We start from the raw sequence: 26,176 nt of genomic DNA, 5'->3' as shown, positions 1-26,176 counted from the left end.
GTAGATTTATAGCGGAAGAACTACACGGAATCTAAACTGCAGAAACAAGCCAACAAGCTGATTTATGCCAGTTTATATACTCCACAATCCAATTACCTCTTCCCATCCTGCCCTCATATCACTCTATACTCTTACTCCCGCGTGTATGCATCAAGCCTTCCCTCAAATGCTATCTCCTTCCACCATGCCATATCTCACCACTCCCTATAAAGAAATTCCTCCTAAATTCTTTATTTGATCTGGCAGTCTCTGTCTTATTTTATAGTCCCTTGCTCTGGACTCACCCACAAGTGGAAACAGTTTTTCCACATCTAGGCCTAACAACTTTAAAGACATCTATCAGACCACCTTTTAGTGTTCTCGTTTCCAGAAACAAGACTCACAAGTCTGCTCCATTCTTCTGGGTGGATGCACACACTCAATTCTAAAATCCTTGGAAATAGTTTCTGCACTTTCTCCAGTGGTTCAAAACCTTTTTTGTCGTAAGACAATCAGAACTGCACACTGTTCTCCAAGTGTGACTTCACCAAGGATCTGTATAAATTTAACATTACCTCACTGCTTTCGCATTTTGTTTATCTAAATGAAACCAAGTACTTTGCACTCTAAGGTCTTTACATACCTGTATTGCCAGATCTCATTGCTCATCTAACCCATTTTGTTTCTTACCTTCCAAGGAATAAGTTGTCTCTATTTCTCCTACCAAAATAAACCTCCTCACAATAAAAATTTTAGTTGTCATTGATCCGCCCACTTTTCACATCTATTTACATCTTCCAGTACTATGGTTCAGTCAGCCACATTACCAACCTCTGCCAATTTCGTACCATGTGCAAAACTTAAGATACCTCCAATTCCTAAGTCCATTTATATATGTAGTAAATAATGATGGTCCCAACATGAATCCTTTTGGGCCATCGATTCCCACTTTCTGCCAGTCCAGGAAACTTTCCCTTACTCTTAGCCTCTATCTGCTGTGTGGCAGCCATCTTTCAATCTATTCTACTACTTGGCCCAACTCCACATGTCTTGCCCATTGTCATGAGTCTCTTATGATTCACCTTATTGTAGACCTTCTGAAAGTCCATGTTTAACAAAGCGATTGCACTGCACTTGTCTCCGCTAAAAATGCAACAGTCTCCGCTAAAAATGCAACAGTCTCCGCTAAAAATGCAACAGTCTCCGCTAAAAATGCAACAGTCTCCGCTAAAAATGCAACAGTCTCCGCTGTAAAATTTATTCAGTAGACCTGAGTACATTTAGGTTTGCATCGCTAAGTACTTATGGGATTACCTCTTTCGATTTTTCAATCATAACCACACAGTTGTGTGTACAAATGTTATCTAATTTTCTTGATATTCTGATTAACCTGCAGTAAAATTGCAGCTGGATTTGCTCACTTTACAGAAAAAAGACAACTTAACGTTATAATTGAATCTTTTGCATGGAAAATATTTCTGCTTTTACAGCTAAAGAGTTTCAAGTGTTCTAAAAGGCAGGCTTCATATCACTACTGATGCATATCTGTAAAAAGAAACAAGATTCATAAGGGTAAAACTACAGACCCAAGTAAAATCAGAGGTGAAGAAAATACACAACCACTAACCTCGTCCTACAGCAGAACAAAGCCTCCACAAAGCCGAGTGCATTGCTGATTTACCACTGCCCCCCAAAAAAAGAAAAATTCCGAACTGCATATAACTTATGCATGCACCAATTATGTACTGTGTACACAGTAATGCAATTATATATAAAATACCACTTTTCATTTATCTTTCAAACCAAAGTCAAATCATCTTTGCTTCATTAATCCTTAGTGAAACATATAATGTCATAAAAGTTAAAGGTGCAAATTCAACTAAGCCACTCTTCTGGTGGGAAGTCAGGCTCAACCAGAGCCCGCAATGCAAACTTGGCACTAATGTTGAGAATCCCATCTTTGGTCCATGCCCATTTCAAGTGAGGTGCTGCAATCTCCAGCCCCTCAACCCTGCAAAGTATCTGTCCTTCTCCAATTCTGGCCTCGAGCATTGCCAATTTTAATCGCTCCACCATTGGCAGCTGTGCCTTCAGCTGCCTAGACCCGGAGCTCTGGAATTCCCTCCCTAAACCTCTCCATCTCTATTTTCTCCTTTAAGATGGTCCTTAAAACTTACCTCTTTAACCAAGCCTCTGGTAATACTCCTCAGTATCTCATGTGGCTTAGTGTTAGGAATGTCAAACAAAACCTGTGAAGTGCCTTGGGGCATTTTACTTTGTTAAATGTGCTATATAAATACAAGTCATTGAATTTGCTTTATAATTTTCAACCATAAATAAAATCTTAATTACATTGCCTTTTTTCCTGCTTGGTTTGATTTTTCTCACATTTCTTGGTAACTCTCTCCATTAACCTTGAATTTACTTTTTCAATTGATTTTTTTTGGATTCAGTTTCAAACCAGTATCTTTTGCTTCTTTCTTTTATCCACCCCAGGTTCAATTTTCCAGAATTGCAGATCAGATCCAGATTAAATTGAAATTTTCAGGAAGGCAATCTACTTTCTCTCCAGTTTTTGCCATTTCTGCAGTTAAATTATTAACATAAGTCACTTAATTGATACAAAGTGCTTTTGAACCTCAACATTAATGTTATCACAGCACATGAAAGGCCCATTATCAGGCAGTTTTGCTGCTTCTTTCAACATAATTGGTAGCCTTTTCTGACGAAAATTTACACTAGCTTCCAATAAGAGGAAAATAAAATGCACTAATTAGTTGTAAGGCCTTGGCCTTTGAACACCAAATGTCTCAGAATACAGGATAAAATGTGTATTTATAAAGATGATAGCAGGTAGTTGCGAACATGCACTGTATTCCACTGGATGCCTGCTTGGTCCACATCAAATGTGCAAGTATTCAAGGTCAGAGAAAGAAAAGTGAATAACCCACCCCCTTACTTTCAAGCATCCTTAGCTCTCATCTTAATTAGCTCTAAAATCAATTATAAATTCACAGGTTATGTCGTCTGACTCCTGCAGTATAGTCACCTCTGATCTCATCATGCTAAACACATCGGTTTACAAAGAAAGCAGCAGGGCTGCTTATTAACTCAGCTGTTCCTTTTTAAAAGCAAGCTTTTCTTTTGAACTTCAATTATATGTTCATTCCTCAACAGTTTAAACTGTCAATAAAGAGGAATTAGTGTGCAATTTTCTCACTGCTGTAACTTCTATTGTAAACAGGGCTTTTGTTTCCTCTCCATCCAAATAAACAAACAGTATGATAGCAATACTTGGCCCATCCTCATGTTAGTACAATCTATGGATGATCCATCCAAATTGCTTAGTAAGCCTAATTCCCAAGCCTGTGTAATATTTCAGAACAAACTCCAGGAAATTCCTCAAGACTCCAAGACAATCATAATTACCCAATAACGCATACAAAGACACACTTAACTAAGCTACTCTCTGAATATATCCAATAACTGTTAAGAACCATTTCATTCATCAGGATGCATGCAAAGTCAAAGTCATGACTTTAACTAACTAAGTATCAATTGGGATAATTTTAGAGTAAAGAAAGGAGGGGGAAGAACTTCCAGATTGCGTTTAGGGGAACTTCGCAGCTCAACTGGAAAGGAGACATTTCATGATCTGGTGCTGGGAAATGAGGGGCCATGTGGACCACATATTTGTGGGGAAGCACGTGGGTAAGAGTGATCATCGTACAATAAGGTTTAGATTCAATGCAGAAAAGCAAGGAACAATATAAGCTGAAACACTAGATTGGAACAGGACTAATATCAATGCGATGAGAAGGGATCTAACCAGGATAAAATGGAACCAACGACTGACATGAAAAATTGCAATGAGACAATGGGCTATCTTTGAAGGGGGATATGCTTCAGGTACATGCTAGGTACAAACAAGGGCAAAAGGCAGGGGAATCAAAAATAAGACTCCTTGGATGATGAGGGAGTTAGAGATCATGATGAAACAAAAAGAGGGTATATAATGCATGTCAGGTGATTTCTTCAAGCAGGAACCAGGTCATATACAATAAGTTGAGAGGGGAGATGAAGAGGAAAAGAAGACTGGCAAAGAGAGAATATGAGAATCGAATGGCAACCATAAAAGGGAACTCAAAAATCTTTGACTGGCATGTAAATAGTAAGTGTGTGGGGCCTATTAGGAACAAAGAGGATAATCTATGCTTAGAGGCACAGGGTAAGACCAATACACTTAATGAGTAATTTATTGGTATTTACTAAGGAAGAGGAATTTGGCAAAGTATCGGTAGAAGCAGAGAGAGTAGAGGCAATGGATAGGGTAAAAATTGAGAGGGGAGGTGGTACTGGAAAGGCTGGCTATTGTAAGGGTAGATAAATCACTTAGTCTGGATGGTGTGCATCCCAGGTTGCTAAAGGAAGTAGCAGAAGGGGTGGCCATATCTTCCCATCTTCCCTAGATATGGCAGAGGTACCAGAGGAATGAAAAGTAGCAAATGTGATACCCTTATTCAAGAAAGGGTGTAAGGACAAGTCCTAGCAACGACAGGCCAGTTAGTTTACCAGTGCTAGTTGTTATAAAAACAATAATCAGGGGAAAAAAATCAACAAAAAAAATCACTTGGAGAGGTTTGAGTTAATTAAGAATAGCCAGCATGGATTTGTAAAAGGCAGATCATGCTTGACTAAACCAGTTTAATTTTTTTTATGAAGTAACAGAGAAGGTTGATGAAGGGAATGTGGTGGATGTTGTCTATATGGATTTTAAGAAAACATTTAATAAAGTACCACATAAAAGGCTGGTTAACAAAATTGAAGCTCATGGTATAGTACGGGCAGTGTTCAATTGGATAAAAAATTAGCCCAGGGACCAAAAACAGCGAGTTGTGATAAATGGTTGTTTTTCAGACTGGACAGTGGTGTTCTGCACAAGTCAGTGCTAGGACCACTGCTTTGTTTGCCATATATAAATTACTTGGATCTTGGGAGTACAGAGTAGAAATTCAAAATTTGTTAATGATACTAAACTTGCAGGAGTGGCGAACAGTGAGGATGATACGAACTGCCTGCAAAAGGACATAGATAAGCTAGCAGAATGGGAAGACAAGTGGCAGACGGAATTTAATAGACAAGTGTGGGGTGATGCATTTTGGCAAAGGAGATAGGGTGAGGCAATATCGACTTAATGGCGCAGTTCTAAAGTGTGTGCAGAAAAAGGAGGACCTGGGGGTTTAATGCACATTGATCTTTGAAGGTGACAGGACATATTAAGAGTGATTAGCAAAGCATATGGGATCTTGGGCTTCATAAGTAGAGGCTAAGGAGTACAAAAGCAGTGAAGTTATGCTGAACCTATATAAAGCTCTGGTTAGGCCCCAACTACAGTACTGTGTCCAGTTCTGGTCACCACACTTTAGGAAGGATGCGACGGTCCTCGAGAGGATGCAGAGGAGATTTACCAGAATGGTTCCAGGGATGGCGGAATTTTAGTTACAAGGTTAGGTTGGAAAAGCTGCGGTTGTTCTCTCTGGAGCAAAGGAGATTTGATAGAGGTGTACAAGATTATGACAGACTTAGATAAGTTAGGCAAGTACAACTTGTTGCCATTAACTGATGGTACAAAGACTAGGGGACACAAGTTGAAGGTTTTGAGCAAGTGACAGGGGGAACGTGAACTTTTTTTGCACAGCAAGTGATAATGATCTGGAACTCTGTCCACAAGGGTGGTGAAAGTGGAGACAATAATTGATTTCAAAAGGAAATTGGATGAGTACTTGAAGGAAATAAACTTGCGGGGCTCCGCAAATCGAGCAGGGAAATGGGACTAACTGGATTTCTCCGCAGAGAGCTGGCATTGGCTCGATGGGCCGAATGGCCTCATTCTATACCACAAACGACTATGACTTTCAACACTTTCTCTTGCATTCTCGTAAGTATCTTGTTTGTCAATAAGTTTGCTGATGACTCTCATGAAAGCTATAACATCCTCCGTGTCTGCTGCATCCCCGAGGCTATTCCACACATTCACCACCCTTTTGTATGAAATTACATATCAAATTTATTCACTTTTTCTTGCCCAATTTTGCATCCACGTTCATTTGTCCTAAAGCTTACATTAATACTGTCCATCTCTCTGGGATCAGTCTATACACTCCATTTATAATGATAAATATCTCAGAGAGATCTTCCTTTCTTTTAAGATTCCTGCTTTGATTCAGTTCCACAGGCGTCAGCAGCCCTCCGGTGCCAAGTTTCCATTCTTCATGAGTAAGCCTAGGTGGCATCAGCAAGCTATTTGATTTTGGAGGACATCAAAGCAGATCCTGAACCCATGTGCATTTGATGTTAATAAACATGCACTTTCCACACTGTTCACAGGCTATCACTCATGAAGGATCCCTAATTGAATTTTCTTCAAATTCACTAGCCCCACTGTCAGTGTAGCAGAGTTGAGTTATCTTAGTTAGAGAATTAAACTGGACAAATATACAGCGAATTTTCCACAATGGCTCAGCGGATAAATGCACCAGGTAGTGTGGTTCTGAGAATACAACCCATGAAGATCCCAGGTCCAATCCCTGATCCATTTCAGGTTTTGCAAGGATACCTAATGAACATTTCAGCAGCTCCTAAACTACAACACTAAAAGGAGTGAGTTAGGGGAACGAGGACCAGTGGTGCCAATTAAAAGTGTATTTAAATATAATTTTTTGAAGGACAAGCTGTTGGCAAAGGTTAAAGGCTTTTGACTTTGCCTGTTCAGTTATTGAAGAATGTTGTTTTGTCAGGGATTACGAACATATGAATTAGGAGCAGGAGTAGGCCACTCGGCCCTTCGAGCCTGCTCCACCATTCAATAAGTCCATGGCTAAACGGATTACTCCACATTTCCATCTACCTCCCCCCCATCCCTTTGCTTATCAAGAATCTATCTACCTCTGCCTTAAAAATATTCAAAGACTGCTTCCACTGCCGTTTGAGGAAGAGAATTCCAAAGGCTCACAACCCTCAAACAATTTCTCCTCAACTATGGCTTAAACGGGCAGCTCCTTATTTTTAAAGGGTGACCCCTAGTTCTAGATTCTCCCACAGTGGGGAACATCCTTTCCATATCCATCCTGTTAAGACCCCTCAGGATCTTATGTTTCAATTAGGTCGCCTCTTACTCTTCTAAATTCCAGTTGGTACAAGCCTAGCCTGTCCAATCTTTCCTCAAAAGACAGTCTGCCCATTCCAGGTATTAGTCTAGTAAACCACCTCTGCACTACCTCCAATGCATTTGCATCCTTCCTTAAATAAGGAGACCAGTACTGTACATCGTACTCCAGATGTTGTCTCACCAATGCCCTGTATGGCTGAAGCATAACCTCCCTACTTTTGTAATCAATTCCCCTCGCGATAAACGATAACATTCTATTAGCTTTCCGAATTATGTGCTGCACCTGCATACTAAACTTTTGCGATTCATGCACTAGGACACCCAGATCCCTCTGCATCTCAGAGCCCTGCAGTCTCTCACCAGTTAGATAAAATGCTTTTTTTCTTCTTCCTGCCAAAATGGACAATTTCACACTTTCCCACATTATACTCCATTTGCCAGATCTTTGCTCACTCACTTAACCTATCTATATCCTTTTCTAGCCTCATGTCCTCTTGACAAGTTACTTTCCTACCTTTGTGTCATCAGCAAATTTAGCAACCAGACCTTTGCTCCCTTCATCCAAGTCAATTATCAATTATAAAAAGTGGAGACCCCAGCACAGATGCCTGTGGCATACCACTTGATACATCTTGCCAACCAGAAAATGACCCATTTATGCCTACTCGGTTTCCTGTTAGCTAACCAATCTTCTATCCATGCGAAAATGTTACCCCCGACACCATGAGCTTTTGTTTTCTGCAATAACCTTTGATGTAGCACCTTATCAAATGCCTTCGGGAAATCTAAGTACAGTACACCCACCGGTTCCCCTTTATTCACAGCACATGTAACTCCCTCAAAGAACTCCAATAAATTGGTTAAACATGATTTCCCTTTCACAAAACCATGTTGACTCTGCCTGATTACCTTAAATTTTTCTAAATGCCCTGCTATAACATCTTTAATAATAGCTTCTAACATTTTCCCCAAGACAGATGTTAAGCTAACTGGCCGGTAGTTTCCTGCTTTCCGTCTCCCTCCCTTTTTGAATAATGGAGTTACATTTGCTATTTTCCAATCTAACGGAACCTTCCCTGAATCTAGGGATTTTGGAAAATTAAAACTAACGCATTAACTATCTTACTAGCCACTTCTTTTAACACCCTAGGATGAAGTCCATCAAGGCCCATGGACTAGTCAGCCTGCAGCTCCGACAATTTGTTCAGTAGCGCTTCCCTGGCGATTGTAATTTTCTTGAGTTCCTCCCTCCCTTCCATTTCCTGACTTCTAACTAACACTAGGATGTTACTTGTATCCGCAATAGTGAAGACTGATGCGAAATATCTGATTAGAGATACAGCACTGAAACAGGCCCTTCGGCCCACCGAGTCTGTGCCGACCATCAACCACCCATTTATACTAATCCTACACTAATCCCATATTCCTACCAAACATCCCCAATCTGTTCAATTCATCTACCATTTCCTTATTATCCATTATTAATTCCCCAGACTCACTTTCTATTGGACCAATGCTCACTTTGTTAACTCTTTTCTTTATAAAATATCTATAGAAACTCTTACCATCTGTTTTTATATTTCTAACTAGCTTTCTCTCGTACTCTAATTTTACCTTCCTCATCAATCTTTTAGTCATTCTTTACTGATTTTTTATATTCTGTCCAATCTTCTGACCTGCCTTGCATCGTGGCACAATTATATGCTTTTTGTTTAAGTTTGATACCATCTTTAACTGTTTTAATTAACCACAGATGGTGGGTCCCACCCTTGGAACTTTTCTCTCGTTGAAATGCATCTGAGTATTCTGAAATATCCCCTTAAATGTCTGCATCTCTGTTGACCTATCCCTTAACCTGATTTGCCAGTTCACTTTAGCTTCCTCTGCTTTCATGCCATCATAATTGCCCTTATTCAAGTTTAAAATACTAGTCTTGCACCCATTCTTCTCTCCCTCTAGAAAAGAAATACCACTGTCCCAAACACCCACACCTTCCCCACCACCAAAACAGTACTTCACTGTAGGTCTACCAGAAGTGGAGATATTTTTATCTTCTGAAGTCCATTAGCAGGCTCTGCAAGACTGATCACATTGGGCCTTCCAGCCTAGAAAGGCCTATCTGGATGACATTTAATAGACCCATCTTCAGGTAGTTGCCATTCAAGCAATTAAGAAATCTCTTAATGATGGCAACAATTTGCATTTCTATAATCTAGCGCAAAATCCTATCCTTCCCACAGCACCTTCCCCTGCAATCGCAGGAGGTGTAATACCTGCCCATTTACCTCCTCTCTCCAAGGCCCCAAACACTCCTTTCAGGTGAAGCAGCGATTTACTTGTACTTCTTTCAGTGTAGTATACTGTATTCGCTGCTCACTATGTGGTCTCCTCTACATTGGGGAGACCAAACGCAGACTGGGTGACCTTTTTGTGGAACACCTCCGCTCAGTCCGAAAGCATAACCCTGAGCTTCCGGTTGCTTGCCATTTCAACACTCTCCCCCCCCCCCCTGCTCTCATATCTCTGTCCTGGGATTGCTGCAGTGTTCCAGTGAACATCAATGCAAGCTTGAGGAACAGCATCCTATTTACCGATTAGGCACACTACAGCCTGCCGGACTGAACATTAGAGCCATAGAGTAATACAGCATAGAAACAGGCCCTTCGGCCCACCGTGTCCATGCCGACCATAATGCCTATCTATACTAATCCCACCTGCCTACATTAATTCCATATCCCTCTATGCCTTGCTCATTCAAGTACCTGTCCAGATGCCTCTTAAATGTTGCTACTGTTCCTGCCTCCACCACCTCCTCAGGCAGCTCATTCCAGATACCCACTATTCTTTGTGTGAAAGATTTACCCCTTTAATCCCCTTTAAATCTCCTCCCTCTCACCTTAAATCTATGCCCCCTAGTTTTAGTCACTCCTACCATGAGAAACAGACTCTGGCTATCTACCCTATCTATGCCTCTCATAATTTTATATACCTCTATCATGTCCCCTCTCAGCCTCCTTCGCTCCAGGGAAAACAGACCCAGCCTATCCAATCTCTCTTTATAACTCAAGCCCTCCAAACCAGGCAACATCCTTGTGAATCTTTTCTGCACCCTCTTAATCACATCCTTCCAGTAGTGCGGCGACCAGAACTGCACACTGTACTCCAAATGCGGCCTAACCAACGTTATGTACAACTGTAACATGACGTCCCAACTCTTGTACTCAATGCCTCGGCCAATGAAGGCAAGCATATCATACGCCTTCTTCACCACCCTGTCTACCTGTGTTGTCACTTTCAGGGAATTATGTACTTGCATCCCAAGGTCTCTCTGCTCAACAACACTCCCCAGGGCCCTGCCATTCACTGCATATGTACTGCCCTGATTTAACTTCCCAACATGCATCACTTAGCACTTGCCCGAGTTAAATTCCAATTGCCAATCCCTTTCCCACTTGATCTATATCCTGTTGTAACCTTAGACAACCTTCTTCACTGTCCACTGTACCACCAATTTTGGTGTCATCTGCAAACTTACTAATCATGCCCCCTACATTCACATCCAAGTCATTAATATATATGACAAACAGAGGGCCCAGCACCGATCCCTGCAGCACACCACTGGTCACCGGCCTCCAATCTGAAAAACAACCCTCCACTACCACCCTCTGCCTCCCATCACCAAGCCAATTTTGTATCCAATTTGCTAGCTCACCCTGGATCCCATGTGTTCGAACCTTCTGGACCAGCCTATCCTGCCGAGACCTTGTCAAAGGCCTTGCGAAAGTCCATGTAGACAATGTCCACCGCCCTGCCTCGTCAATCCTCTTGGTCACCTCCTCAAAAAACTCAATCAAATTCGTGAGACATGATTTCCCACGCACAAAGCCATGCTGACTATCCCTAATCAGACCATGCCTTTCCAAATGCATATAAATCCCGTTTCTCAGGATTCCTTCCAATAACTTTCCCACCACTGATGCAAGGCTCACCGGCTTGTAGTTCCCTGGCTTATCCCTGCTGCCCTTCTTAAATAAAGGCACAACATTAGCTATCCTCCAGTCTTCAGTACCTCACCCGTGGCTAACAATGATACAAAAATCTCTGTCAGGGCCCCAGCAATCTCCTTCCTTACTTCCCATAGCATCCTAGGATACACCTCGTCAGGCCCTGGGGATTTATCCACCTTAATGTGCTTCAGAACCTCCAACACCTCCTCCTTTGTAATGTTGATATGCTCCAGGATATCGCTGTTCCCTCCCTTGAACTCACCACTTTCCATGACCTTCTCCACGGTAAATACAGATGAGAAGTATTCATTTAAGACCTCGCCCATTTCCCGTGGCTCCAGACATAGATTACCACACTGATCCTTAAGGGGACCTACACTCTCCCTAGCTACCCTTTTACTCTTAATATACTTATAGAATCTTTTAGGATTCTCCTTTATCTTATCTGGCAGGGAAATCTCATGACCCCTTTTCGCCCTCCTAATTTCCTTAAGTGTAGTCCTACATCCCCTATACTCGTCAAGGGACTCGCTCGATCCCAACTGCCTATAACTGACAAATGCCTCCTTCTTTGTCCTGACCAGACCCTCAATATCCCTCATCAACCAAGGTTTCCTAAACTTGCCAGCCTTGCCCTCCCATCTAACGGGAACATGCCGGCCCTGAACTCTTCCCATCTCACTTTTAAAAACCACCCACTTACCAGGCGTCCCTTTACCTGTAAACAGCCTCTCCCATTCAACTTTTGAGAGTTCCTGTCTGATGCTATCGAAATTAGCCTTCCCCCAATTTAGGACTTCAACCTGAGGACCAGTCCTATCCTTTTCCACAACTATCTTGAAGCCAAGAGAGTTATGGTCACTGGTCCCAAAGTGCTCCCCCACTGTCACATCAACCACCTGCCGATCCTCATTTCCTAAGAGGAGGTCGAGTGAAGTCCCTTCTCTAGTAGGGCCATCCACGTACTGCTTCAGAAAACTATCCTGGACACACTTAAATTCTTCCCCATCTGATCCCTTAGCACTAAGGTAGTCCCAGTCAATATCAGGGAAGTTAAAAGCACCTATTACAACCCTATAATTCCTACACCTATCTGTGATTTCCCTACATATATGCTGCTCCACGTCCCTCTGACTATTGGGGGGCCTATAGTATAATTCCATCAAAGTGATCCCCCCTCTCTTATTTCTAAGTTCTACCCATATGGCCTCGCTGGACCTTCCCCCTGGGATATCCTCTCCAGGTACTGCCGTGATGTCCTCCCTAATCAATAGTGCAACTCCCCCCTCCTCTCTTACCTCCACCTCTGTTACGCCGGAAGCATCGGTACCCCGGAACATTGAGCTGCCAGTCCTGCCCATCCCTCAACCATGTTTCCGTAATAGCTATATCACAATCCCATGTACCAATCCATGCTCTGAGTTCATCTGCCTTACCTGTAAGGCTTCTTGCATTAAAGTAAATGCAGTTTAGCCTACCAGACCTTCCAAACTCCCTGTCCTGCCCCTGCCCGGCCTGCATACTGGACTTCCTTGCTTTAACCTCTACATTTGCCTCAACTATCTCATCGGAGACACTACTACTTTGGGTCCCACCCCCCTGCAAGGCTAGTTTAAACCCTCCTGAGTAGTACTAGCAAACCTCCCAGCAAGGATATTGGTCCCCTTCCAGTTTAGATGCAACCCGTCCTTCTTGTACAGGTCACCTCTGCACCAGAAGAGATCCATGCTAAAAATGTCAATTATCTAATCATCTAAATTAATTGACACAAAAGTGGGAATTTAATACTTCAAAATCGATTCAACAGATAATCTGAATTAAATAACTTTGAATTAAGGGCATACATAGTACTTGGAGGCATGTCTTTCCGGTCCCAAAAATTTTAATGAGTCACATTACTGCGTGGTCAAACCTGGAGCACAGCCTAGTCCTGCAGGTCCGCAGCTTTAAAGCTGTCCCAGCTTTTTAGTGAGATTTAAGAGTCCACATTATTCAGCCTTTTTTGGTTCCTTTGCATTGCACTGTTGTTTCATTCTTTGCATTGGAGCTTTAATTTCTTCCCTTTTTGTGGTTTAAAGTTTACTTCTTCACCTCTAACATTCAAGAGAAATAAGATCGCCCTGAGCATACCATGGACATTCAACTGGGAATTCACCTCAACCTTAAGAGGGATGTTAGTAGAGAAATTCTTCATTGAGGAAGGACAGGTGTGCTGGCATTGGAGGAGAGCCTCATGAGAACCTGATTATAATTCTGTTAGAAAACGGAATTTCAGAAAATCTCATTTACAAGCAATCAATTTAAAAGTACATTTAGCAAACCCTTTATGGAATAAGAAAAAGCAAATTTATTTGCCCAATGTCTCTAGCTCAAGATTGCTTAAAATTAGATGTCCAGGTTTTCAACCAACATGATAAAGGTTTAGAAAGCTTTTGGCAACACCATTTAAAAATACATTACATTTACTTCAAGAAATTATTGTTAGTTTCTCACATACTTCAACATTCCACCTTTTTTCCTGATATTGCTTTCATTTAGCAATTCCAATACAATAAATTTATTAAATATCAATTTTCAGTTTCCTTGACAGTACTTCTGCAGAATTTGTTTGCTTATGCATTTACTAGTTTCCCTAGAATTACTCAAGAATTACAATTAGACCCAAGAGTCTTGTGGTTCTTCTAAAATGTTTAATCACATATTATACATTTAGATTCAAAGAACAAAACTGAGGATAAAAATGCAATTGGAATCGTTACACTAGGGCTATGAAAATATCTTTTCTCTTCAACCAAAAAACACAGTAAATAATAGACATGCTCACTGAATGAATAAGGAAATCATGTCTTAAAGCAGTTCAGTGAAATTCAAGACTTAGGTAAAATGATCATAGAATCACAGAATAGTGACAGCACAGAAGGCGGCCATTCGGCCTGTCACATCCCTGCTGGCTCTCTGCAATTCACCAGCCCTCTCCCAGTCGGCCTGAAAACTTTTTTCTTCTTATTCAGTTCCTCTTTGAAAGCCACAATTGAATCTGCATCTATCAGCCTTTCAGGCAGTGCATTCCAGATCGTAACTATTCACTGCGTAAAAAAGCTTGCGGCGTCGCCTTTAGCTCTTTTGCCAATCACTTTAAATCTCTAGCTGCTCTGGCTAGATCCATCATGATTTTGAACATCTCATCAAATTTCTTCTCAACCTCCTCTTCTCTAAGGAGACCACCACCAGCTTCTCCAGCCTATTCACAAAAGGTCCCTCATCCCTGGACCCATTCTTGTACCCTCTCTTAAGCCTTCACATCCTTCCTAGAGTACAGTGCCCTGAATTGGACACTATACTCTAGTTGAGGCTGAACTCATGTTTTATAGTGATTCATCACAACTCGTTGGTTTTGCGCTCTATGCTTCTATTGATAACGCTCAGGATCCTGTATGCCTTTTTAACCATTTTCTCAACCTGCCCTGCCACCTTTAACGATTTGTGCACATATACCCCCAGATGTGTGTGTTCCTGCACCCACGTTAGAATTGTACCCTTCAATTTATATTGCACCTCCTCATCCTTCCTACCAAAATGTATTTGTTCACACTGCTCTACATTATTAAATTGCATCTGTCACATGTCTGTCCATTCCACTAGCCCATGCCCTCTTGAATTTTATCACTCCTCCTCACAGTTCACAATACTTCCAAGTTTTGCATTATCTGCAAGTTTTGAAATTGTGCCCTGTACACCCAAGTCCAAGATCAAGAAAAACAGCGGTCCTAGTACTGACCCCTGGGGAACACCAGTGTAAACCTTCGTCCAGTCCAAAAACAACCACTCAACTCCTGTGTTTCCTGTCACTCAGCCACCTTCCCCTTTATTCCATGGGCTTCCACTTTGCCAAACATCCTTTGGAAGTCGATGTACACATCTACCGCATTAACCTCATCAACAAACTCAATCAAGTTAAACACAATTTGCCTTTAACAAATCCATGCTGGCTTTCTTTAATGAATCCACACTTGTCCAAGTGAACTCAATGTTGAGTCAAAGAGCCTGTAAAGCGGCTAACTGGCTTCTGACAGTCTTCTGGACTCAATATGGAGTTCAACAATTTCAGACCATTACCCCCATTTTGATTGTGTTTTTGTTTTAACCATGGTCTTAAATTTGTTTTTCATGTTTTTGCTTTAGGACAGAGCTATTCATTATTCTGTCATTAACACTCTCTCTCCACAGATGCTGCCAGACCTGCTGAGTATTTCCAGCACTTTGCTTTTATTTTAGATTTCCAGCATCTGCAGTATTTTGCTTTTACTCAACCCATTGAAATTCGCCCTCCTCAACTTAAGTATTTTTACTATAGATTTATTAACCGAGGTATAGAATACAAGAGCAGGGAGGTTATGCTGGAACTGTGTAACTCATTGGTTAGGCCACAACTTGAGTACTGTGTGCAGTTCTGGTCATCTCATTACAGAAAGGATGCAATTGCATGGGAGAGGGTACAGAGATCAACGAGGATGTTGCCAGGACTGGAAAAATGCTGCTATGAGGAAAGATTGGATAGGATGGGGCTGTTCGCCTTGGAACAGAAATGGATGACGGGAGATCTGATTGAAATGTACAAAATTTTGAGGGGCCTGGATACAGTGAAGGTCTATTCACCTTAGCAGAGAGGTTAGTGACGAAGAGACATAGATTTAAAGTGATTGGTAGAACAATTAGAGGAGAGATGAGGGAAAACTTTTTCACCCAGAGGGTGGTGGGGGTCTGGAACTGACTGCCTGAAAGAGTAGTTGAGGCAGAGACCCTCAACTCATTCAAAAGGTGTCTGGATATGCACCTCAACTGCAGGGCTACGGTCCAAATGCTGGAAGGTGGGATTAGAAATAGGCGGATCGTTTTTCAGCTGGCACAGACATGATGGGCCAAGTGGCCTCTTTCTGTGCCTTAAACTTTCTATTATTCTATGATTGCTCCTTGTGCTTTTCCATAACTAATCTAAAACTTATAGTACAGCGATCACTTAAATGTTCATCTACTGGGACACGATACACATACTCACCTCATTTCCCAGAACCAAATCCAGCAATATCTCTTCCCTCATTCTACCAGAAATGCTCAAGAAAATTCTCCTGTGCACACTTGAGAAACTGTTCCCTCTCTGTTATTTTAACTAATACTATCCCAGTCTCTATTAGAGGATAATTGAAGTCCATTCTTGCGCCCCTCTGCAATTTCGCTGCAAATTTGTTCCTCTATATCAGGGTTGTCCAACCTTTTCGCATGGGGGCAACATTACAATTTTGTCTTGCATAGGGGGCCGGTGAGACCATTTTGGAAAGATAAAGGCATTACAAATTATCTTACTATCAAAACAACAAATGTACATTTTTGTGAATAAGCCTTAAATGAGATTAATTCATTGACTTACTTTCTCATCACTATGTTGGACACTGATTTAGAGAGATATCTGGCATTATTTTTGCTTGCACAAGTAGTCAATGATTGCCCATGCAATGCAAAATATTCTGAATAGATGTCCATCTGTCAGGAGTGATCTTGATCTCTCTCTCTGTCTCTGTCTCTGCTTGCCCCTCCCACCTCTCCTTCCCCTCTCTCCCAGTTGCACAGCAGCTTTGTGGTTGATTAGGTCTTTTAAAAACATCACGCTGTCAGTTTCATAGCTGACAAATGCTGACATCGGGAACAGCGGTTTCCCAACTTTGGACAGATTTGGGGTTTTCCGACAGGCTTTTTAAAAAGGCCAGAACCTGCAGGAAAAGCCCAAATCTGCCCGAAGTTGGTAAAGCACTGTTCCCGATGTCAGCACCTGTCAGCTGTGAAACTGACAGCACCATGTTTCAAAAAGCCAGTCTGAAAGACGACAGTGAAAAATTTCTCATCTCTGAAATACATCCGCAGGCCGTATCCTGGCCCACGGGCCATATGCTGGACGACCCTGCTCTATATCTTTCCCACTAGTTGGTGACCTATAGAATACATCCAGTAGTGTAATGGCACCTCTATTGTTTAACTCTAACCAAACAAATTCTGTCCTTAACCCCTCCTGGACATCCTCTCTCCAGCACTAATATTCTCCTTAATCAACACTGCCATGCCTCCTCCTTTCTTATCTTTCCTGAACATCTTGCATTCAGGGATATCCAGCACCCAGTTTTGCCCTTTTTGAGCCAGGTCTCCGTTATTGCCACATGGCCATCTGTGCTTGCACCTCACCAACCTTATTTGGCATGCTTCATGCGTTTACATATCTGCACTGTAAACCTGAATTAGATCTCACTGTTTTTCCTCTTAGTCTGACTCCACATAATACCTTACTATTTCTTACTCTAGTGCTTGATGTCTCTTGATGTCTTGTACACTCTTTCACCTTTCTAATGCTACATACTGGTTCCCACCCCCGTCAAATTACTTTAAAGACTCTCCCACAGCACTAGCAAACTGCCCCACAAGGACATTGGGCCCGGTTCTGTTGAGGTGCAATCCTCTAGCCTGTACAGGTCCCACCTCCCCCAGAACCACTACCTCTGTTCCAGGATGTCCCTTTCTCATACACCATCTCTCCAGCCACAATTCATCTGCTCTATCTTTCAATTTCTATACTCACTAGTACAAGAAGTAATAAGTCACTCACAATTTAACTAAATAACATTCTAAAATCATATTGATAATTCCTCAAAGTCAAGAGAACCTTGTGCCTAAAGTGAAAATATTTAATATAATCAGCATAATTAAATTCCTGTCATAGATATTAAATGACAACAGCTTGAAACCATCTCAATTCAAAACTACTGCATTCCTTGAGATACATTTGGTATAATCTAATATTTAGTGCAGTTCTGAATCATGGGGCACTGCAGTTGGCATAAACGAAAATATAATGTAAACCAGTTTAGGCAGTAAGCCGTAGATGCTCCAGAAACAGCAAATCAACCACAATTCCAAAAAAAGACATGAGCACACCACTACAATAAGGGAAGAAAGTAACTTTTCTCCTTACCAATATTACATGGAAACGGTTACTGGATACATGTGTATAGCATATACAAATGCATTACGTATTGTAGTTACAGCATTATCTCAATGAGCGTACATAGGATGCGTTGACAAAGTGAAGTGTGACATGTAATAATTTTTTCCCCTTCGTGTCACACAGGTAGCTAAATTGGTTATAAAGCTAGTCAAGTAATCATTAATTTTGGTGAACACCACATACACACACTTTAGGATTCAGCATCTTGGAGCTGATATTTAACATCTTGTTAAAAAAAAATAAAAATTAATGCACATTCATCTACCAACACACTAGGCTGTAATTTCCACAATTTAAATTATGCAAAACTTAACACCAGTTTATATACCAATGGCAACTTACACTGCAAATTCCCGAGATTATCATATGTGCAAACAAAAACCAGCGTAAAACAACTGGAAATCAGCATAAACAATTAGGACCCCCCCCCCCCCAAAGAAATATGCGGAATAGATGCCATCCATCTTCCTTAATTCCCACTTTATCTGGTTGACGTTCCAAGTCGTGCACATTAACCACTGCATGTTTAAGGAAATAAAATTGTGGAAGCTTTACTCTTTTTAATGTAACAGATTCCAATGCCAGGTTAAAAAAAAACAAAGGTACAAAAAAGTGCAGGTCTCAGTAAGGAAAAATATATTAAAAAAGTCTTTTATGGGTTTTTAAAAAATAAGTGCAAACACCAGAAATGACTAAAATTTGGGGCATAAATTTACACCCATTCTGTAATGCAGGCAATTTTCATTCTGATCTTTTGCACGAGGAAGTGAAGCTGTGTAAGTAAGTCAAAGCAGGGTTTCAGCGGTGCAAATGATAGAAGAAATTTGCAGATATTAGAGCATAAAAACTTGTACAAGCAAATTTTCTCGGGGAAACACAGCAACTGCACTGTTACGCTGAAACTTTCCAGAAAATTCTGGGTTTATACATATATTCACAGAAATCTATTTTAACAAAAGTCCGGCATATTGTACAGAAATTGAAACTCACTACCTTTCTTTAAAAAGTTAATACAACTCCTGCTACAAATATACACTTCATTTCATATAAATGCTTCCACTCCCATCTCAAAACCTGCATGAATTTCCTACAACTTCAGCCAAAACACTAAAATTGCCATTACTATAATGCCTAAATCATACATCAAATAGAGGAAAGTAAAAATTGCTTTAATGTACAAACTGTAAAATAATTTTTCAATTCCAAGATGATTGTACTTCTTTGTAGGTAATATGCTGAAAAAAAAACTTGATTTGATGAAATGGAAGTAGATCTCACAAATCTGTTGGGTAGTTTTTAGAAATGGTTCTGGAGAGGAAGGGATGCTGCCATAAAGATATAGCTTTCAACAATTTGTATTTAAAGAGAGCTCAATTTCTGTAATGATTACATTTTCTATTTTGTACTTTATTTCAATCCTATACATCTCGAACAATATACAATATCACTCCAAGTTATGTTCCCTCTATTACATAACTTATAACAGATATGACATGTTAAAAAGGAAGAATGAATGTGCAACTGATTCATAAAAGTACACCACCACTGACATCTGCTGGTATTTTTTATATTTGAAGTAATGTGTCTGTATTTGCTTTGAAACAGATTTGAAAACAATTTGAAATATTTCTGCATATACTCCAGAAACCAAGTTCAAAGTTCCTTCCTTCCACTACCACCACTCATTCATTTCCCTCACCAAACTCCTTGCCCTTTTATCCACTTCATTCTCATTCCACCCTTCCTCACTTCATTGTCTCTTCACTTTTCTCCCCTTTTTGTTCCCCATTCCATCCTCCTTGTCTTCTACTTCATCTCTGTTCCTCTCCACCTCCATCCCAATTTTCCTCTCCCCTCCTGCCCCCACCCTCTTTTCCCTTATCCTCCCATGCACCAGTAAGGAAAATACCTTGACAATTTCCTTAAACGGATATCAAAGGAAATCTGGGACACCAAACAGGCTAATGCTAAATAAAACCATGACTACTATCTACATTAAACTTTCCTCAAGGGAACTAGAAAAACAAAAGTTACCAAGGCCACAGGCTCAGAAATAGATTGTTAGGAGATATAAATATGCTATCCTTTATCTGAATGTATATAAGGGTCTTGATTAAAAAGAAATTTAAAAATTGTAGAGTTAAGTGCCACCTCATGTCTTGATTCTCGAGCTTCACAAATTTAAAGCCATCAGGAGTACTAAAATGGCTGAGATAGTTGACATCTAAATGAGTGAATTCTTCAAATACATGGGCCATTTGAATAGTGACTAAATTAGGGGGTTTCTTTGACAATCAAGGAATCAAGATGGCGTTTTAAATACTTAAAAAAAATGAACACAAGAACAATGAGAGGCAGGCAAAGCCCCCCTGCTCCATCTAACCTCTTTCACAGTAACAGCAGTAGACGTTTTGCAGTAGTAGTAGAAGTTGTATTAGAATGCTTTAATTAGTTTCATGTATAGAAGTTCTTTGTCTGCTATATGCAAATGGCTGCCTTTGTAAAAAGAGGAAAGTGCACATCCAGACAAATCAGTCCTCATCCTGTGAAAGGACAGAGAGGTTACAGAAGTTAACATTTTATGGCTGTACTATCCAGAGGCAGATACAAGCATGTTACTGAGATGCCATGCACCTTCATAAAATTAGGGAAAGTGAAACTTAAGCTAGCCAGTCCAAATACAGCTTTCCCCCCTCCTCCTCCCCCACTTCTCCCTGCACCCACCCACCACCCCACCCAATCACTGGCAGCCATTCCTTCAACCAAAGTCTACACATTCTGGCATTCCTTCTCTAATCTCCTCTGTTTACACAGCCCTCCTTTCCTTGTGACCCTTCTGAAAATCCAACCCCTTCCTTTGGCTCAGGATCCATTGTTGCTGCGGTTTATGGCATCTGATAAAACAATTATTCAATTTGTTTATTCATCACTAACGGTAATTCTTTAAAAATGTGCATTAAAAAAGTTAGGAATGAATATGCATAAGACATTATTCACACTCCACTAGGAACACATTTAGTAACGAATGCATTAGTACTTTACAGTACTGGGGAAGTAAGAGTTAAATAGCATGGGTAGGACATCTACATGTATAACTATGCCCTGGTTCCATTCCAAAACATTACACAGGAACAAGTAGCAGTTCATCCACAATACGCAAGACACTATTTAAAAAAGGAAATTCAGATTGAGAAAGGAGTGGCTATATAAATTGGTGAAAAAGTAAGGTTTTAAACCAGGAACTTAACCAACATGAAGGTTTTATGTGGGCTTTTTAAAAAGAAGAGTATATAGATTTATTTAATATCGGTACTTCTAAAAAAAAAAAATGCAGCTTTACAAATGCTATGGCAAAACTGCATTTTGAACTTTATGGGAAATTATGGCATTTCACCTTTTACAGGAGAAAATTACACCACCAAATATTTCTTCAGCTTTTGAAATGATGCCAATTTTATTACTAACCTGTAGAGTCTCAAACACCCTCTTTTGGCATTTCTTTGCGGGGGAAGGTTGTAGTCATTGGTTGCAGGCCTGCTGGTGGCTAGTCAGGCCTATCTGTGACTGGCAGATTCTCCCACAATGGATACAAGTAAAGGTATAGTCGCTGCTGGGGGCAATTGGATCTATCCTTTTCCCTTTCATGCTGGTCCTTCACTCAGTGTTAAAGGTGTCTGTAGCCCTCCTGATGTAGCATCTCCAGGCATCACAATCTATGGCCTGCACTTCCCTTCGGTGATGGTCGACGTGGCACACAGAGAGGGACTTCTTCAGGGAGTCCTTGAAATGTTTGCATGGGGTCCCTCTGTTCCTTTTACTCGTGGTCAGCTCTCCATATAGCACGATCTTGGGCAGGCGACTGTCGTCCATCCAGGCAACGTGACCCGCCCAACGCAGTTGGCTTTGCAGGAGGATGGCCTCGATGCTGGCGATGTTGGCTGTTTCCAGGACTTCTATGTTTGAGATGTGGTCTTGCCAGCGGATCTTGAGAATGCTGCGGGGGCAGTGCTGATGGAAGCACCCTAGAAGGCGTACATGATGGCGGTGTAGGACCCATGACTCGGCGCCATACATAAGGGTGGTGAGGACTATGGCTTAGTACAACGAGTTTGGTCTGTGCTCTGAGGCTGTGGTTTCTCCACACGTTTATAGAGTCTGCCAAATGTACTAGATTTAGATTAGATTAGATTAGAGATACAGCACTGAAACAGGCCCTTCGGCCCACCGAGTCTGTGCCGACCAGCAACCACCCATTTATACTAATCCTACACTAATCCCATATTCCTACCAAACATCCCCACCTGTCTCTATATTTCCCTACCACCTACCTATACTGGTGACAATTTATAATGGCCAATTTACCTACCAACCTGCAAGTCTTTTGGCTTGTGGGAGGAAACCGGAGCACCCGGAGAAAACCCACGCAGACACAGGGAGAACTTGCAAACTCCACACAGGCAGTACCCAGAATCGAACCCGGGTCCCTGGAGCTGTGAGGCTGCAGTGCTAACCACTGCGCCACTGTACTGTTTGCTTTTGAGAACCTATTGTCCACTTCCTTGTCTATGGTGGCATCAAACGAGATGATGGTCCCCAAATAAGTAAATTGCTTGATGGCATTCAGCTCGATTCCCTCGATGACAATGCTTGGTGATCTTTATTCTTCTTTGGGTGCAGGCTGATGCAGGAATTCAGTTTTCTGTAAACTGATTTTTAGTCCGAAAAGTTGTCGCGCCTCGGAAAAATTTGTTGTATGTTGCAGGTCTGACTGACTGTGGGCCAGGAGAGCACAGTCATCGGTGAAAAGATGTTCACAAGTGAGTTTTTCTTGTGCCTTTGTGTGAACCTGAAGATGCTGGAGGTTGAAAAGGCCTCCCTCAGTCCAGAAGCATATGTAAACTCCCTCCTTAAGGTCTTCCGATACCTGCTGCAGCATCAAGCTGAAAAAGATGGTGAATAGGGTCAGGGCCAGGACACATCCCTGTTTCACGCCATTGGAGATATGGAAGGGACTTGAGAAGTTACTGTTTTGCTTGACTTGTCCATACTGATTTTCATGAAACTGCTTCACCATGGCCAGAAATCTGGGTGGGCATCCAAGTTTTTCAAGGATTTTGCAAAGTCCATCTCTACTCAGTGTCGAATACCTTGGTGAGGTTTACAAAAGTGACGTACAGGCCTTTGATTTGCTCACGACACTTTTCTTGTAACTGTCTGAATGAAAATACCATGTCTGTAGTGCCTCTGTTTGCTCTGAAACCACACTGGCTCTCTGGGAGGTTTTCTTCCGCAATGGTAGGCACAAGCCTGTTGAGAGGTATTCTAGCCAGGATCTTCCCAGCAAAAGAAAGGAGGGTGATCCCACGGTAGCTGGAACAGTCTGATTTTTCTCCTTTGTTTTTGTACAAGGTGATAACGGCATTACGGAGATCCCATGGAATCCTGCCCTGTTCCCAACAATCCGTGAAAAACTCAGAGCGTGGTGTCAAGGCTTCGGGTGGAATTCCATCGGCTCCGGGGGCTTTGTTGTTCGGCACAGTGCTTACATTCACAATTGTAATATGGATTCCATAGTCAGGCAACTCCAGGCTAGTGCGCAGACCTCCTCTGGTTTGAAATCATATTTCCTGTTGCTTGTAATAGAGCAGCTCCATGAAACACTTCATACAATGGGATTCCTTTATAAACGTGGTCAGCAATAGCACAGAACTCAGTATAACTCAGCTCCATCAAAAATTTCATGTCAATTTATCATTTCATCACGTATTTCACAATATTGTTCAAGTACAAATGCTCCACAAATGATTTAGAATCAGCCCTTCAGATGGGAGCCTTGTGACTAATTATGGTGCCAGTTTTCTCTGTACAGATACTGGTCAAACCTGCAGTGATAACCATTCAACGGTCAATGCAAGATCATGTGCAATGAACCACAAAACAGAAAATCTTACAGCATCGCCAAGAAACTGAAAATCACCCAAATCAAGGATGGCACTACACAAGCATCCGTTTCGCAAAGAATGGGGATCACTGAATCAACGCTGCATGGATATCTTAAAGATGAAGAGGGGTGTTAATGGAAATGGTTGATGGTGGCCAAGCAAGAATGCTGACAACATGCTTCTCTACAAGGCCATATACAGGGGGTTCACCCAGCAGAAAGCTGAATGCATACCTGTATCTGGTCTTGTTATTCAATTCGGGCTAAGAAATTTTGCCACCAAATGAATGAAAATACCAATGCCCCAGTAGAGTTTAGAGCCAGCAAAGAACGGTGAGCAAGATTCAAGAACCTGCGCAGCATTTCACAATGGGCCGCAGATGAGCCAGCCACAACATTTCTGAAAGAAGATTTCACATGAAGGAGGATGCACTGAACAACAAGTTTACAACTGCAATGAGACGGCCGTGTACTACAAAATGTTACCAGAGAAGGCACTAGTGATAAGAAACGACACCAACCAAACATCCGGATTTAAACAAATAAAGACAAGGTTGACAGTCCTCCTTTGCAGCATCAAAACTGGTCTACACAAGCTGACTCTGCTTGTAATCGGAAAATTTGCCAAATTCGAAGACTGGCTGTACCATGAGTTTGAATCAAACACCAGAAAACATTCAGACAAAACAAGCTACCGAAAGCGGCCAGCTTGCTCATTGATAACTGCTCTACACACCACTGCAAGAAAACCCGGTAACACAAAATGGGAACATCTATCTACGAAAAACAATGTCAAAAATTCAACTCCTTGACCAAGGTATCATATCGAACTTCAAACATAACTCAGAAGAGTAACTACTACAATGCCAGGTGCGTACTTGGAGCCTAATTAAATACTGACGATATCAATGCATGGCGCAATATCGATGCCCAAGCTATCAACGAGATGATGGCAGATGAAGAAATATTGGCTAGTGTAACAGATCCAAACTCAAGATTTCTAGCAAGCAGATGATGGTAATGACAATGCTGAGACCAAGCCACTGCCATCATCCCAATCATCCAGTATCTGGAGGAATCGCTGAGATGGTTGGAAGCCAACAAAAAAAATCAACTGCTGCAAATGTGACAACTTCAGAACATCCTACATCTAGCAAAGGCAGAGTTATGGTCTAAATGCGAACAGTTAAAAATTACTGATCTCTTCAACTTGCATCTATCCGTTCAATAATGACCGATAGATACTACACGTATATGCACATTTTTGTTACAAGAAATAACCTTCAATTTATTTGAATTGATTGTCTTCATTTCGTTTATTTTATTATTCTGGTTGCTGGCTTTGTGCTTTTGAAAGGAAGTCATTATAATGCAGTCTCACCTACAAGGTCTCATGACGTGGACAGGGTTCCAGTGTAATAGGTTTCACCAGAATGGCCCTGATAAGCAGACCTTATCTGATGCAGAAACAGGGACAGTACTAAAATTGCTTTTTCAGAAAAATATTGAAATATTTCATGAGCACCTTTTTCTTTTATTCAGAGGGAGAACATTGAGCAAAATACATTACAACTAAAAACAGAACAGAATGATGAAAGGTCACAGACCTGAAATGTTGACTGTTTCTCGCTCCACAGATGCTGCCAGAACTGAGTATTTCCAGCACTTTGCTTTTTATTTCAGATTTACAGCATCTGCAGTATTTTGCTTCTATTTTAGAAGAAAATATATTCCCTTTATACTTTTTCAGATTCTAATTACTTCCTTACCTTGATTGTTAACAGCATTTGCATTGGTTGGATTATCTGGCTTGCTAGTGAGGGCATTCACCATAACCTTCAACCTCTCCCTAAGGCTTGACATTTGACTGCTGTCATTCTGCTGAGAGAAAAACAAGTAAAACATTGATAATAACTGCTTGTGAAGATCAGCAATTAACAGACATGAAGCATCATTATTTCAGGAATTTACACCTGGAACTTGAAGTGTAGTGGTTAAAATTCCCACTTCAAAGCAGAACATTCTATGGTTCG

General features: G+C 41.2%; 1 protein-coding gene across 2 annotated transcripts in view; it reads right to left on the bottom strand.

The window, feature by feature from the left end:
• The window catches only part of efcab14 (EF-hand calcium binding domain 14), a 127,133-nt gene that overhangs the window by 19,425 nt on the left and 81,532 nt on the right, over positions 1-26,176 (bottom strand). Inside the window, exon 8 of one of the 2 annotated variants that reach the window (XM_068037242.1) lies at positions 25,913-26,024. In XM_068037242.1, the coding sequence (XP_067893343.1) occupies positions 25,913-26,024 (112 nt within the window). The remainder of the gene's footprint in view (positions 1-25,912; positions 26,025-26,176) is intronic. The other variant, XM_068037243.1, reaches the window with a different exon arrangement.

The sequence above is a fragment of the Heterodontus francisci genome, chromosome 8, assembly GCF_036365525.1.
Source record: "Heterodontus francisci isolate sHetFra1 chromosome 8, sHetFra1.hap1, whole genome shotgun sequence".
Lineage (NCBI taxonomy): Eukaryota > Metazoa > Chordata > Chondrichthyes > Heterodontiformes > Heterodontidae > Heterodontus > Heterodontus francisci.
The sequence above is the reverse complement of the archived record's forward strand: the minus strand, read 5'-3'. Positions and strand labels throughout refer to the sequence as shown.